This window comes from Blennius ocellaris, assembly GCF_963422515.1.
Source record: "Blennius ocellaris genome assembly, chromosome: 1".
NCBI classification, from domain to species: domain Eukaryota; kingdom Metazoa; phylum Chordata; class Actinopteri; order Blenniiformes; family Blenniidae; genus Blennius; species Blennius ocellaris.
Genome location: NC_137650.1, coordinates 24,988,098 through 25,003,161, shown reverse-complemented (window position 1 = coordinate 25,003,161; position 15,064 = coordinate 24,988,098). Strand labels below are relative to the sequence as shown.

The 15,064-nt window shown below is 40.3% G+C and overlaps 1 protein-coding gene across 2 annotated transcripts in view; it reads left to right on the top strand.

Annotated features, from left to right (window-relative positions):
- Window positions 1-15,064, top strand: part of sox6 (SRY-box transcription factor 6) — a 132,514-nt gene that overhangs the window by 20,404 nt on the left and 97,046 nt on the right. For both annotated transcript variants that reach the window (XM_080517800.1, XM_080517799.1), the window contains exons 2-3: window positions 1,209-1,279; window positions 8,969-9,019. In XM_080517800.1, the coding sequence (XP_080373926.1) occupies window positions 8,985-9,019 (35 nt within the window). In that variant the 5' untranslated portion in view covers window positions 1,209-1,279; window positions 8,969-8,984. The remainder of the gene's footprint in view (window positions 1-1,208; window positions 1,280-8,968; window positions 9,020-15,064) is intronic.

Here is a 15,064-nt window from a genome sequence, read left to right as displayed (position 1 = left end):
TATCTTGTTATGACATGAAAAGGATCTTTCAATGAGAAAAGATGTATTTCTGTCAGGGTGGAAGCGATGCACTGCCGTATGGAACAGCTTTCTATTCAGTGGGGGGGGTCACCTGGGTCTCCGCTCTCCCATTGTCACGTCCAGCCTCAAGGCTACCACATTCAGACCCGTCTGCAACTCTTGCCTTTATCTGTCTCACTCTGTTAGCCCTGCACCCTCCCACACAGCAGACTGAGCCGTGCTCCAGCAACAATGCTGTGATAGTCAGTATATTTATGTGGTCTTGTTGTTGGTGGCTTATTGGCCCTGGCAGTAGAGGACTGAGGTGCCGTAGTGCAAATTAGTGACAGATCAGTTAAGCGTGACCTCAAAAAACCCTTGGCCCCTTTTAATTGGCAGTGTTGAGGCAGACTAATTGTATAAATCAGCTGGTAATGAGATCCTGGCTTATTGTGAAAAACAAGATAATGTGAGAAAATGAACATGAATGAGCTTCGGGCTTTTTTTCCTCCCGGGCTGTGTGGGGAGATCATTTAATTGTTTCTTCTGTATTTTCATTACTGGTCAATGGGGGCACATTTAGGTTTGATTTGGCTCCGACTTTGAGTGACAAATAAACAATAATACCGAACGAGAATTTCTTGTGCACTGTTTAACAAAGCAGACACGCTGAGCAGCACATGGCTGCTAAATAAATCATTAGCGGGTGGCGTTTGATGAAAAGAAGCAAAATTAAATAAAACAATTGGCTTATGTGAAAGCTGTTTATTGGTGGAGTTTGATGACTTGAAGACAGATTAATGAGGTAGCAGAGGAGTAGGTTTCAAACATTGCCTTGGACAGATTCTCATTGGTAACAGCTGTACAGCCTGGAGGTCAGACACTAACAAAGCTGTTTCAGCTCAGCTGTAGAGACTCTGACCCACAGCCAACAGTCAATATGGTCCTAATTTTCTGCCCTTGTTCAATCTCTGTTCCAGCAAAGGTAAATACAGCTACATAATGCCCTGGCTGATTTCTTCTGTTCCAAATCTCCTGGTGTTTTCTAACCAAAATTATCAACAGCTGCAATATTTTTCAGAGGACATTAACATGATTTTCTTAAAAGTACAATATGATCACAATAATTACTAATGCCGCTGAAATTATGTTGAAGACAAAGGCACAACTAAATAGCCTTTCTTTGTTTATTTCTGCTTGCATTTCAGGTTACTTACATGAATTCAAAACCAATCGACCAGTGATCGCTGGAAGCTGGGGATTAAGTCTTTCAGTTTTTGTAAGTATCAATTTGCCCCCTCAGCTGTTCCTGTCTTGCCACATGTCTCATACACCCCTGCTGACTTCTACCCACACAGTGCACCTGCATCAAATGAGGTGGACAATTGGACAGGCACACAATGTATGCACAATTACACAGTAACACAGGCGCAAAGTTACTGACAGACCTTTCGAACGTTAAGATCACTTCTCCTGCATTTCCCCTTTTTTCATAGTGCGGTGAAACCTCTCAATTATTTTTTTCCCCACCATGTTTTCCCCTAAACATCACAATTATTTCAGCTGCTGCTCTTGTATGACATGGACTTGTGTGTGAGTTGCCATTTTAAGGTCAATATGAGGTGTCGAGTACTCATTACTCTGGTATTATCAGAATTTATTTAAGCGTATTGAGAAAATAGATTAAAAAAATAAATTTTGGGAAATAAGAAGGTAGTCATTGTACATTTTCTAAAACATTGTAATGTTCAGGCAAGTTGAATTTATTTCACATATATATTTGTACACAAATTTGAACAATCATGGTTGTCAAACATCCAAAAATTGTGACTGGATTTCCTCAAACCAAAGTAAAAAATGTGTTTACTAAACTCAAAATGTCTGTTCTGAATACATTTAGGCTCCTTTTTGTTGCATTAGGAAACACCAATGCCAAATATGCATTCAGCATAGGTGTTGCAGTATAGCTGAGATGTAGTAGAACATGATTAGATAATACTCAATAAGGCCATACTCTTTACATATCAAATACACACTAATCCTATAGATATTATTGGAAAACACATTTATCCTTTGATACCACAGCAGAATCAGGCCTACGTTTCACAAAGAGCCACAGAGCAAGCAGCTCTGGAAAGACGTTAGGTGAAACTGTTCAAAGCAATAAAGTATGACAGCTGCTACGAAAGGTGGCATTTTGCTTTAAAAAGCAGAAGAGAGAAGACTACAGTCCTCTGCATCGATATATTATTGCTTAAGCGATCTTTCAGCTGCTCCTCAACCTGTATTTTTTTCCAATGTATCGTAGATATTGGACAAATAGAAGATGAACTTAGTTGATATTATTCGTTTCCTTCAAATGTCAATTGGAGATATCATGGGATTCATATTAATGTGGTTTGGAAGTTCTTCAATAAAATCTGAGAAATATCTCTCTGACTTTAAAGTTACCATTGTTTAATCATGCCATTTGATGTCACACAAAGCCTCCTGCCAGCGACTCACCTCTGCTGCTACTGCTGCATGTCAGCGCTGTGGAGTTGAGAGTGGCTCCAATCAGCTCAGTCAAACTGACTAAATATTGCAGATAAATCACTGAAAGAAATGTATGCACATTCCTCATAAGACATTTCTGCACATTGTGCCGCCAGAGGTTGTAATGTAACGAGATATAAGCAACACCTAACATAAAACAGGTGATGTGATAATTTACTTCAATTAATCCAATGTCATCAAATTATTAAAGTATCCATGTAGCTGTCAAACCTTGTTTGTCTACAGGAGAAAACAGTGATTATAAAGCCAAGCCGGCAGTCGAAGTGCTGAATAGCATCACTTATAAAGAGTCTAGAATAATCAACTCATTCCAAACAATGTCAGGTACATGACGCTGGTCTTGATTAAAAAACATCCTACTCATGTAATTAACAACTTGATCCCTGAAGTTTTAATAATAGGACCTTATAAGTGAAGTGTTCCTGGAATTAAAAAAATCACTGCAGCATTAATAGACATCTGTCTCTCCAGTGGAGCAGCATTAATCACATCGTACTGTGATTCGGTCACATTTTCCTTTGCAGGTTTAACTTCTCTAAAAAAGTAATTAATTTTGTTAGAGTTGATTATTTCACATGTTTGATGATACTTGAGCAAGCTTCTTTGAAAGTACCTGATGTTATGAGAGTCCACCTGAATAAGTCAGACATACTCTTTGTTATCATGCGCTATCTTTCTGATAAGCTGCGTGGCACACGACCATGCAGCTTTTTAATCCAGCATTGGACGGCACTGTTGAAAGGAAAGGTGTGAGGAGTCATTTTGTCAGAAATTAAATAAACAGCACTTCAGCATAAAATGTAAATGAATAACCTTTTGATGGTTGTCCTCAATCTATTATTTATCAAATGAGCCTCTTCAGTCCACTGACCCTGCAATGATTGTGGTCAATATGCTGAACAGAGACTGCTTGACAAAGACTGCCTAACAAAGATTTTAATTTCATCAGCCCCAATTACTGCAGAGGATCCCAGAGTGAATTTAGAATACTAATTGTTGCACATGTCATTACCTGGCAAGAATGAGTAAAACCTGTCTGAACTTTATTTATCCCCATTAAACTCTGCATTTAGTTAATAGCTTGCACTCTGTATTACCAACAGATGACCTCATTTCCAGTGCTTAAACTAAAATATGCTTTATCTGGTGGCAGTTTGATTAGGCAGGGTGTTGACTGGTCTGAATCACATAAAATGGACCTAACCACTGAGTGTATTATGATTATAATTATTAATATAGGACATGGTGGGTTTTATTTCATGCCTAGAAAGATTAAAAAAAAAAAAATCTAATATGGACTTGGCTGCTGGCCTGCTTCTCAAGATGTGTTCCCTTGTTCTGTAGGACAGAGTTTCACCTAGCAGCTATTCACGTCAGAAAACAGGACCAAAGAACATGCCATTAATCTTCTTGCTACTCCAGCTGTGGAAAGTAATGCATAACTAAAAGTCCGGTAAAATGAATTAATGATTTCAACCATGAACTTTTCTCCCAAAAAGCCATGAATCGTCTCCAACTGATAATGCACCACGACCCTGGAGTGTGAAATCCCTGTTGCGTTGAGAGTAGCCAGTTAATTGATTCACAAATTATTTAAAGTTTGTGGTGCCCAGGGGAGTGCTAGGCTCTAATGACAGCCCATTTTGAAAGAGCTGAAAAACTATTTGCAGGGAAGCCAGTATTAAATTGTAACAATAAGCTAACAAGTCTAATCCGGGCCTTAAGACAAGAGGTATGAATGTTAAACATTGTATTACACTGGGTGAGCTGGGTTTGCTCCTTGAAATGAGATATACAAATAAAACATTTAATGCTATAAAAAAGCAATTTTACACATTCACTTTATATTCTCTATAGTCCTTTAAAATTAGGTTTTACATGATACTAAAACTAGTTGCCTTTGTTACCTACAACGCTTAAATAAGCTGATAATGTTTAACACTCCTCATTGCATGAGTGATACTTGAAACAAAAGCATATCTCCATACATAAGGCCACAGGACAAAGTGAAGAAATAAGTTCTTAATTGTTTGGTACAACTTTTACCAAGCTGGAGTTGTGCAGAATGGCCTCGTCTAGAAGTGTACACACTTTACGTCCCATTGCGTTTTAGTTGGAGTTGTTGGATCTCTGTGTTAATATCAAGGAGCCTCTAATCTCAACCCATTAGCAACTGCTGTCATTCAGACACACGTTGTCGGCCTGATTTAAATAAAATGAAATGAAGATAGTTGTTTCTGCTCCCTTGGCTTCACTCATTGCCATAAACATATGCTCTGTGCCCTGCTTCTTTCCATCTTATTTATGACTTTAATTTGTTGTGTGGGCTGCGCAAGAAATCAAATTTAATCCAATCCTCCCAGGGACCCTGTCATATAATAACATGGTAATTTCTGTGTATCCTTTTGAAAAATGAGGAAATTAATTCTTCCTGACATGTTCTAATTATTCCAGTGTGAACGGTGGATAGGCTCCCCTCCTTCTTCCCATCCCCCAACCCCCCATCCTCTAAGTGTCAGTTGCCGACGGGTGGCGAGGTGCTAATGCTGACCAGCAGCGCGTTTAATTTGAAACATGAGCAGACACCTTTCAACACACCTTCCTAATGTTGGAGTGGCTCACACAAATTAATTCACTACTCATCTGGCAGCTCTGACTGGGGTGTGTGTGTGTGTGTGTGTGTGTGTGTGTGTGTGTGTGTGTGTGTGTGTGTGTGTGTGTGTGTGTGTGTGTGTGTGTGTGTGTGTGTGTGTGTGTGTGTGTGTGTGTGTGTGTGCGTGCATACATGTGCCGGACCAGGTATCACCACAGTTCAGGTGACTGGGTGTTGAGGTGGCGTAAAGCTGGGATGTTGGAATTGCTGGGATACATTCTTCCCCCTCTCTGAATCGCTCTTCTCTCAGTCCAACGGCACCTTTTCACACGTCACACTGCTTCACTGAGGGCACTGAAAGGCTTATTTAATTAGACTGTCATCAGGCAGTCTTTAGCTTATCACTTCAATTTGCATAGGGACATTACTGACAGAGATGGTGTGTAACAATAATTTTACATTGAGGATTTAACCCTTTTGAATTATAAGAGTTGTAGAATTTCTTTACATTAAACACCACTGGAGAACAGAGATTTTTCAACAATTTAAATTAATTCCCTTTAAAAGGTGAGCGACATCATCGCATAAATATTTAAATTTGGTAGGGTAAATAAAATTGAAATGTAAATTTGATGGAAAGGTGAATGGTATAATAAATATTAAAACTGTACATTTGGGCTTCAGTTAGAAGAAATGTGTTTCCACTCTAATTATGTACAGTATCTATGCAGCTGAGGCAGGGAGAGAAAAAAATAAACAAAATTTACTGAACTTCGGAGTCGGGTTAAAACCGCGGAACTGTAATTGATTTGGTGTGTGTGTTGTCTCTGGGTCACAGAACAGAGGGCTCATAGCTGTGGCGTCATGGCCGAGGAGAAGAGAGCATGGCTTTGTGAGCGGTGGGTGGGTCGCCATGTGACTCAGAGGAGGGAGAGGCGTCAACATGGCCGCCTGGCCCTCAGGGATTAATGCCCCCCCCCCCCCCCCCCCCACACACACACACACACACACACACACACACACACACACACACACACACACACACACACACCCCTGAGGTTAATCACTGCCATTTTGGATCCATGCAGAGGGAGCGAATGCACTCTCCATCACTGTGGAACAACTGAGACATAAACCACCAGTTAGACTACCACTGCTGCAACTCTGTGGGGAGATGTAGTCCATAAGCTTGTTTCCACTCAGTACAATAGAGTGTTATGGGTCTTCTTTCACATGTCTTGAGGAGGTTGGGGTTCCGGGAGTCATTACAAGTACTCTGTATCGTCATCTTCGAATGGTGCTTCTTCATGTCATGTGGTCTTATTTAAGGGATTTGCAAAGTAACCTGGGATGTAGTTGCCAGTAAGATCTCTAACTTCTGTGTCTCACTATGCGCCACACTCTATGTGAGCCTGTTAATGACTGAAGGCTGAGAGTGCAGTCTCGTGCCAAGACCCACATGGCTGCTGGCGGTGCATTAAATCAGCAGTCAATTTGACTGGAAGTTTGAAATCTGGGCTAGGTTAAGGGGATGTGCTGAAGCCGTGTTAATAGCTAGCTTGTTGTCCATATGGTACTGCTTTAATAGAGCACATTTGTTGCAGATGGCAGGGGAGACTTGGTTAGGCAGAGGCAGCTTTTGGCAGCAGCTCATTCTTCGAAAGGGCTGCCGTGCTGCTCAGACTGGTCCAGGCCAACTTAGTGATGTCTATCCTCCCTGCTTCCCCCTCACTGAAAAGCCTGCCCTTGAATTGTGGCCTAGCTTTAATTTGAAGACATTCCTGCTTTTTGTGTTCAGTCAGGAGCAAAGACAATGTGGCTAAGTCATTTTTTCCTTAGTTTGGTAATTTGCTCTCCAAACCGCATCTTTGCTTCCATCGACTAAGTTCAGTTGTTGCTGACCACAGTGGGACCAGAGACGCAGGCACAGCTGAGGAAATAAAAGTGCACAAAGAGTGAAACAGCAAGGGTTGGGGAATACAACCATAGACAAAAAATAGAATTGGGACAAAGCTTGATCTATTTCATTTTCACTGCTGCTTCTTAACCTTTTTAGTAACCAGCTGAAAGATTCGAATGTCAGCGAAATACATAAACATACATTCAGATGCCAAAAAAACTGTTTTCTTATAACTTGATACATTTGTCAAATGGCTGGAATAAAGCGTAGATTACTTCAATTTAGCTTACAATTCTTTTTTTTCAAAAGCCATATGCATGTGTTATTTCGTTTGCATGGGCCTTAAGTTAAGAGTGACTTTGCATTCATGTTGACGATTGTTTTTGGTTGTGTGTGCCTGCAGTCGGGTATGTGTGCTTTTTGCACTCAGAGAAGTGAGGAGACACGCTTGATCTGCTCTGCACTGTTTGACGGTTGTTTTCTCACGTTGTCACTGGCTTGGTGTGCCATGGTGTGGTGATGGTATTATGTGCACTGGGCCCAGCTGAGTGGAGAGAGAGAGACAGAGAGAGAGCAGAGAGCAGAGCCATGGAGCCCTGGGCTGTGCCACTCCCGCCTCCCCAGACACCTTATTGTGAGAAAAGTCTCAGCTGAGCCCTCTGGGCCTTGTGGATCCACTGCCTTGCTAAGTGCTGGCCAGACTGAAAGGCACAGTGTCCTTGGGCCCAGCTCATTCTTTCCATTCTCTCAGAGGCTTTGTCTCAGAAGCCAAGAGAGCAAGAGGAGAAAATGCCAAATTACACCCATGTCACTAAAATTTAAGGTGTTTAAGGGCTGAGATGTCATTTGCTGTTGAACTTTGTGTTATTCACCTTGATGGTGTAGTGCCATAACAGAAGAGGTTTTGAAATTAGTATTTTGCTTTCCAGTGGTGTTAAAGTATAGTGATTTTCAAAGTGGGAATTTTGGTATTTGGACTTCATAGCTATTGAATTTAAAGTTACAGAATTGAATTATACGAGTCAAGAGATGAAATGTTGAAGTGAAATGGCTTGTTATAATGCAGAAAAATATGCCTTCAAAATACCCCGTCCATATTTCACAGGCTGAATATCTGTATAAGGCTCGTCACAAGATCTGTAAGAAATTACATTTCAACCACTGACAGGAGTTCTTCTAACAAATCTGTTCCTTGAAAATTTCTGCTTGTTTTTACTGCTTAAAACAAAGAACATGCATGAAGGTCTTCATCAATTTTCAGCCAATCTTAACACAATAAAAGAGCGTATTATATAGACCAATAACATAAGCTAATGGAAACCTGTTGCAAGTCAATTTTAGACATGTGTCTCCAGTATTTTGTGGGTAAGGCTTCTGAACGACCCCTGCGAGTGGTGACATCATGACCACATCCTTTTGCCTCATTGGTGCAGTGAGTCCCAGCTTGGGTCCCTTGCGGCCGGGCTCCCAGAAGCCACAGCAGCATCGCCACACATGGGCTGCAGCTGGACCACCACTGGCTACTCTGAACAGACTGGGGCTGCTATTGGCTTTGTGGTTACAGCGCTGGATATACATGCATATATCTGCACACAGCGTTGGAAATAGACGGTATAGAGATCAGTAGGCAGAGTTTATTTGACGCAAACATATCATCAGGCTCTCGGTGCAAACCCATGTTGTATGCAAATCCACTCCCTCGATGGAAAGAGGTATAATTAATGATGTCAGTTCATAAAAGAGAAGATGGGTTGCTAGTCATATTTTTTGCTTTAATTAAAGACATAAGATCTTATATAAGAGGAGGATGTATGATCTCTGTGTTTTTCTTTCTTTCTCTTCTTCCTTGCTCCTTGTTCTGCCTTTTGATTATCACTCGTTTCATAGTGAAAATGGTTCTCTGTGATTTCTCCTGCCAGAACCCCACACGCTGACATGGAGGGCTTTCTTCGTAGCAGCTTTTTACTGAGGTTAGTTTCATTTCTGTTGTTGCCATTCAGGATCATAGGTTGGGCAGGGGGTGGTGGCGGGCTAACAGGGGTTAAACTCTCCGACGCACTGTTAGCTTTCGACTTTGTCCCCTGTGTGCGTGCACATGTTTGTGTGTGCGCATGTGTCTGTTTATTTGAACATTGTCAAACATGGATTCTAATATATTTACCCAACCCGTGCGTGATGACTGTGGACATGCAGTGTGCGGCCGAGTAGCATGCTCACCCCGATAGCCCCGAGTCAGACTGAAAGCACCCACCCAGGACATGAGAGACACACATTTATAAGTTCTCACCCCCCCCCCCCCCCCCCACCCCCCTTCCTCTACATTTCACAGCTTAAAGAACAAGCAGCTCTGAATTTAGACTGCATGCTTTTTTTTTTTGTCTGACCACTCTCCTCACCGGCCCTCCCTCACTAACCACCCTCGTCGGAGATGTTGGGCTTGTTGGGGAAAGGCAGTTGTTGGTTCATCGGTCTTGTGCTTTAGTGTTTCTTCCTGTTGTGTTTTGTGTTTGTATCCAGCCTCACATAAAGATTTACATTTTTTGTCTTTACCCTTCCTGTGATTCTAATTAAAAATTTGTGCTGTCATTACACACAGAGGAAGTAAATAAGAGAGCTTATTTACCATTGGCTCCTTTCCTAGTCAACCACCTTCTCCAGGCTCCAGTGTTGCTCCCTAATTAGGGTTGGCTCATTAAAAGCCACAGCAGCAGCATCTGCCTTTCAAAGCTGCTGTCAGCCAAACTTTACTAAAGCTAATGAATCCTCTTTGATTTCTTTTTCAAAAGGTCACTTATTTGATTAAATTAACAGCATTTTTTTCTCCCTCAGAACTGTTGGGGGCATTTTAAAAAGAAAGGACAATTTGATACCATTACTCGCGCGAGTCAAAATGTCCTTCAGGAATTGAAGGGAAAAAAATCTCTCATGCATTTAAAATTCTTTTATTTATCTTTATCATTCAATAAGATTGAGTCCCACATTTATACGCTTTAGAAAAAAAAAGCAAGTTGAGTTGTAAGCTCTGACAAAATTGGGACCAAATGTAATCCGGCAGAATCATACAGTATAAATCATATTCACAAGGACATTTTTTCCACTTTTCAGGTCTGACTGAATGGAAATATTTTCTTTTTTCTTTAAATTCGGTTTGATCGACCTGAAAGGGACATTTATCACTCGCATCTATTAAGTGTACATTGATATTGAATGTGTGATATACTAATATACTTTTTGCAGAAGTAAACAAATAAAATATGAGGAAAAAAAACATAAAGAACCCCATTTTTACCCATCTAGCCATGGCATTAATTTTCCTTGGTGTGGTATATGTACTCCACTTTGACAGGAGTTATTCAGGCATAAAGCATGCAAGATTTTTGAGAAGGCCCTGCCATTGCTCATTTCCGCTTTTTTATTGTAATGGTACAAAATTAGTGACAGCGTGTAACATTCGCCAACTGCCAAGACCAGTTTGGTGAATAAACAGCTTTACTGAAGATGAAGCATGTTGGGAGATGAGTTTGAGATAGTGAGAAAATATAGAGACACATATATCATTATATAATTTACGATAACCACATGCACAAAAAAAAAGACAAAATAAGAGGACATGACCTTTGACCTTGGGCTTTCATCAACAATTTCCTTTTGTTCTCCAAGTCGCAAGAAAACACTGTGATTATTCTAAGTAAACACATTGTTGCACTGCTAATCCACATCCTTCTGTCAATGTCTGTTTTAATTAAAGAAGCAGCAGCAGCAGAAAGATATCACGCACACTGCCCAGAGATTGAAGGCCTCAACAATCAGGCGAAGATTAAAGGCAGGCTTTGCTTGAGGGTTAGCCCTTTTGCTTTGATAAGACTTGTGTCCTGGAGTAGGCTCTGATGTGGGGGCAGGGGTGAAAGGGTAGAGAAGGATAGAAACAAGGGTGGATGGATTTGTGAGTTACGCATTCCTCCGGTGAAGAATCCCAGTATCTTTTCTCAAGCAACAGAAATAGGTCTAAAGGAGCTTTTTCTGAACATTTTGACACGAATATGCTCTGTTGTGTGTATGTTATTGACATTTCATACCTTAGTGCAACTCACAGTGGCACACCAGATGGGCCTTTCATTATTGTTATGAGTCAGGTTGGGTTTTGAGTCACACATACTGACAGTTTTAATCGCTGTATAGAAGTATCCATTTTCATTTTTGGCATATGGTGCATCCTAATGGCACTTGATGCACTGCCATCATGAAAAATACATCAAACTCAAACAGTCTAAACTCCTGATTTCATGCACCACTCAAAGGCTTGACATTGTCTGACTTGAATATTGTTTGTTTTGAAAACTTCCATATTTATAAAACTTTTTTTCTGAAGTACAGTATACAACGTGCATAGTGTCTTTAAAAGACACTGTCAGGCTCTCTTTGTTGAAAACAACATACATTTTTTATATGTTTATGAAATACATTTAACAGGTTTTTGTTTGTGTCGTCATAGAGACTGGGGAAATGTGAGAAAGAGTGTGAGAGAAAAGGGGAAGAGAGAGAGAGCCAGAGAGAGAGAGAGAGAGAGAGAGAGAGCGAGAGAGAGTCAGTCAGTCTTCAGTCTCTGTCTACTCCCAGTGGGCAGGACCTCCCCCTACATTTCTGCCATTATTTGATGTAATGAAAGGAGAAAGTGTGTAACATTGAGATTGTTAATTAATTTAGTCTAACAAGATGAAGATAAATGAAACCCACTGAAGGTTGACTAGGCTAAGGGGCCCACTTAGCATTCCTCCTGCCCTCGAGCTCTGTCTCTCTCACTCTTTCACAATGGAGCACAGCTAATAGGTGCAGCACCGTGTTTGTACAACCCCACTGAGCTCTCACCCAGCAAGTTCTGATGTGGAACTTTTTGATAAATATTTTACTTTCAGCCTCTGTTGGTAATACTGTTCTCTCAAGGATAATTTAATTCTCAAAATGACTGCAAAGTGTAATAATAGTTTTACAGCATCACATGTGCAATTATCTAATTGAGCTAACTTAACATGTTAGATAAAGCAAGGTCGATATACATCACCAGTGAACTGAGATGACTCTTTAAGTGTATTTATTGAATCACTTGACATCCATGAGCATTCTTTCATGAATACATTGCAAATTTGTTCCAAGATAACACACCTTCTCTTGTCATCTGCTTGAGATCAGTTATATATGTATATATATATATACATTATTTTTCTTAAAACTAAAGTAGATTATATAAATGGCCATTCTCTCCAGCAATTATGTGGCCCCTTCACATGAGCCTGTGTGACTCTGAGCTTTTCACCATATGAATGGGTCTTCTCTAATGTGGCCTGGGGGCTATTTGAGCGGCAAGACAGACAAAAAAGCAGAAGGGACATTTTTCTACAAAGCCAGACAGTTGTCTTCATCCGCAGCCCAAGCAAATCAGTAGTCTATCGAGTTCCTTCCTCAGTGGACACTTTGTACAGGATCTTCATGGCAGCACAGACCAATCATTATGGCACCCATTCTTTGCTCCCTTAGTTCTCAAGTCATCCACAATGGGTTGTTGATTGTATGGAAAACACCAGAACAATTATGTCCTCTGTTTTGGTGGCAGGGCAGCGTTTTAAAGTGCAATCCTCGATAATGGCCTCATTATTGTTATTCTTGGAGCAGGCCTCAGGAGAAAGAAGTAGTACGTCATTATTTCGTAAATTTCGATTAGCTCATCATGCTGTCTCTTGGCAAACTGAATCATAGCTAATTAAAAGTGAGTGAGCGCTTTTGCCTGTGACTTAAAAGGTAGCACTCGATAGGCCGTTAATATGAAAGAAATGGTAAAAAAAAGAAGGATTAGAGCTGTTACCCTGGTAACTCTAACTTCCATCTGCGAGGGGACAATGAACTTGTGTTCCTCCGCCATCTATGCTCGAAAAACAGAAAGCAAGGAAGTGAGTGTTCTGAAAGGACAAGACCCTTTTTAACAACAAAGTGGAATCCAGGTCTAATAGGCTCTTTGGTGTGAGTTGTTAGGCTAGATCACTGGGGGATAGAGGAGCAGAAAGGTCAATGTGTAATCCTAGGACAGTGAAGGTTGTCCAAGGTTTATATGATAGCCAAGAGTTGACCGACTCTTCGCCTCTGCTCCAGAAAACAAAAACACAAGTTTGGCTATTTTAAGAATTAGATCAGAAAAAATACTTCTACCTGACAAAGAGCAGCGACATGCCAACACAGCCAAAGTACCAGTTTCTTCATCTCATTAAATAAACACAAACAACATGCCAAAGAGTAGAACCAATTAGACAGAGCTGTGAGAAGCTACACCGATCGTCTCTTGCATCTCCTTTACTGCTATAGTAACTGAAGCCATATCACTTTCTGACACCTCCACTATGTTGGAAACAACATAAGCTCAAACACGACTCTTAAAAGACCTTAATATTTAAGCAGCACACTCCGGAGTTACACTAACAACAGCATAATGGCGTTTCTCAGCTTCTTTTTGGTTTTTCATTGTCCAATCACCACTCTGTGGCACCATAATGTCAGTGTTTCAGTTAAAGCCTTAAAAATCACTTCAAAATTGTGACGAGTAATGAATAAATTCCTATAATATTTTTAATTGGGTCAGCATTAAAACAAGTTTCGGGGGCATTACTGGAAAGATACGTTAAAATTTAGAGCTGCTACACTGAAAAAAAGATATAGTTCTGCTCTGCAACACCGCTGAGTTATAAAGAACCATGGCAATGGAGGAACACTATGTGTTTCTCTTTGAGTTTTATGTCCCTTATTACAGCTCCAATACGTCTGCTCACATTAAGCTAATTTATGGCCGAGGCCAGCGCTACAGCAGTACAGGTTAATGAATTTGGCATTACTAATTAAACGTTATTGGGGAATGAATATGAATCCTCTGGTCGAGACGGACAGCAGATAAAGGGGGCAGGATGAGACGAGGATGGGACCGTCCTGTTTCCTCAGCTGTCCGTCTGGGTAGACGTAAAATGTGAGACGTGGCGGCGAGGACAGCACAGAGTTTGAGGTTAGAAAGAGGACAGCTATGCTATAGTGTAAAGCAACATCACATTACGTCCTCTGATTAGAGGCAGCTGAGAGAACATGTTTGCAGTATCAGGAATCATTTATGTTCAACATAAAGTACACATTTTTCTGAGAAAAGATAAAATTCTAGTGTGGCAGGATGAAAGAAAAAAAAAAACAAAACTTGTACTGCGTTGAGTATGAATGAACAGCTATAGTGATTAAACACTCATCTACGTTAAGGACCATATGGTTCACGTTTTCAGACAATAGTTGTTCAGCGGTTACTTTAATCACTCCTTCAATAAAGGAATTTGAAGGCTAATATACTCAAGAAAAGAGGCATAATGTTGACAATGTGTGATATTGAACAGGTATTGAACCAAACTCTGTAACATATGGAAATAAGTCTCTAAATGCTGAAGACATACATATTTTACTTTTAAAGATCAGCTTTAAAAACAATGATTATCTCATTCAAATCTAGAAATAAATTGTTATCACACAAAAAATAATATCTAGTGATAAGTAATGAAACGTTACTCTTTTTGATTCATTGTGGTCATTATAATTTTTTTTTTGAATTAATCCATCAAAAATCATACAGCAGGTAAATGTTCTGCACGTTTTAGCATCTAAATGATTTTCAAAGACCCGGCGCTTGTTATAATATTAGTGTGAAACAGCCCTACATTTGTACGTGTATCGTCATAGGATTGTGTACTGATGTGGACATTTTTTTTTTTTTTCCTTGCCACTCTGCCTCTGTTTCACTCTCAACAGTGCCTCTACACTTATCTGACATACTCTCCCTGAGAGCAAAGCCTTTCAATTTAGATTTCAATTATCATGTTAGTTTTGTGATTAGACTTTAGTCCTCCAGGAATCAGACCTCTCTGCTCCTCTCTATTCCACTCTATTCCACTTCCCCTGCAATCACATCCCATCTGATGAATTGCGCATATAATTACGGAAGT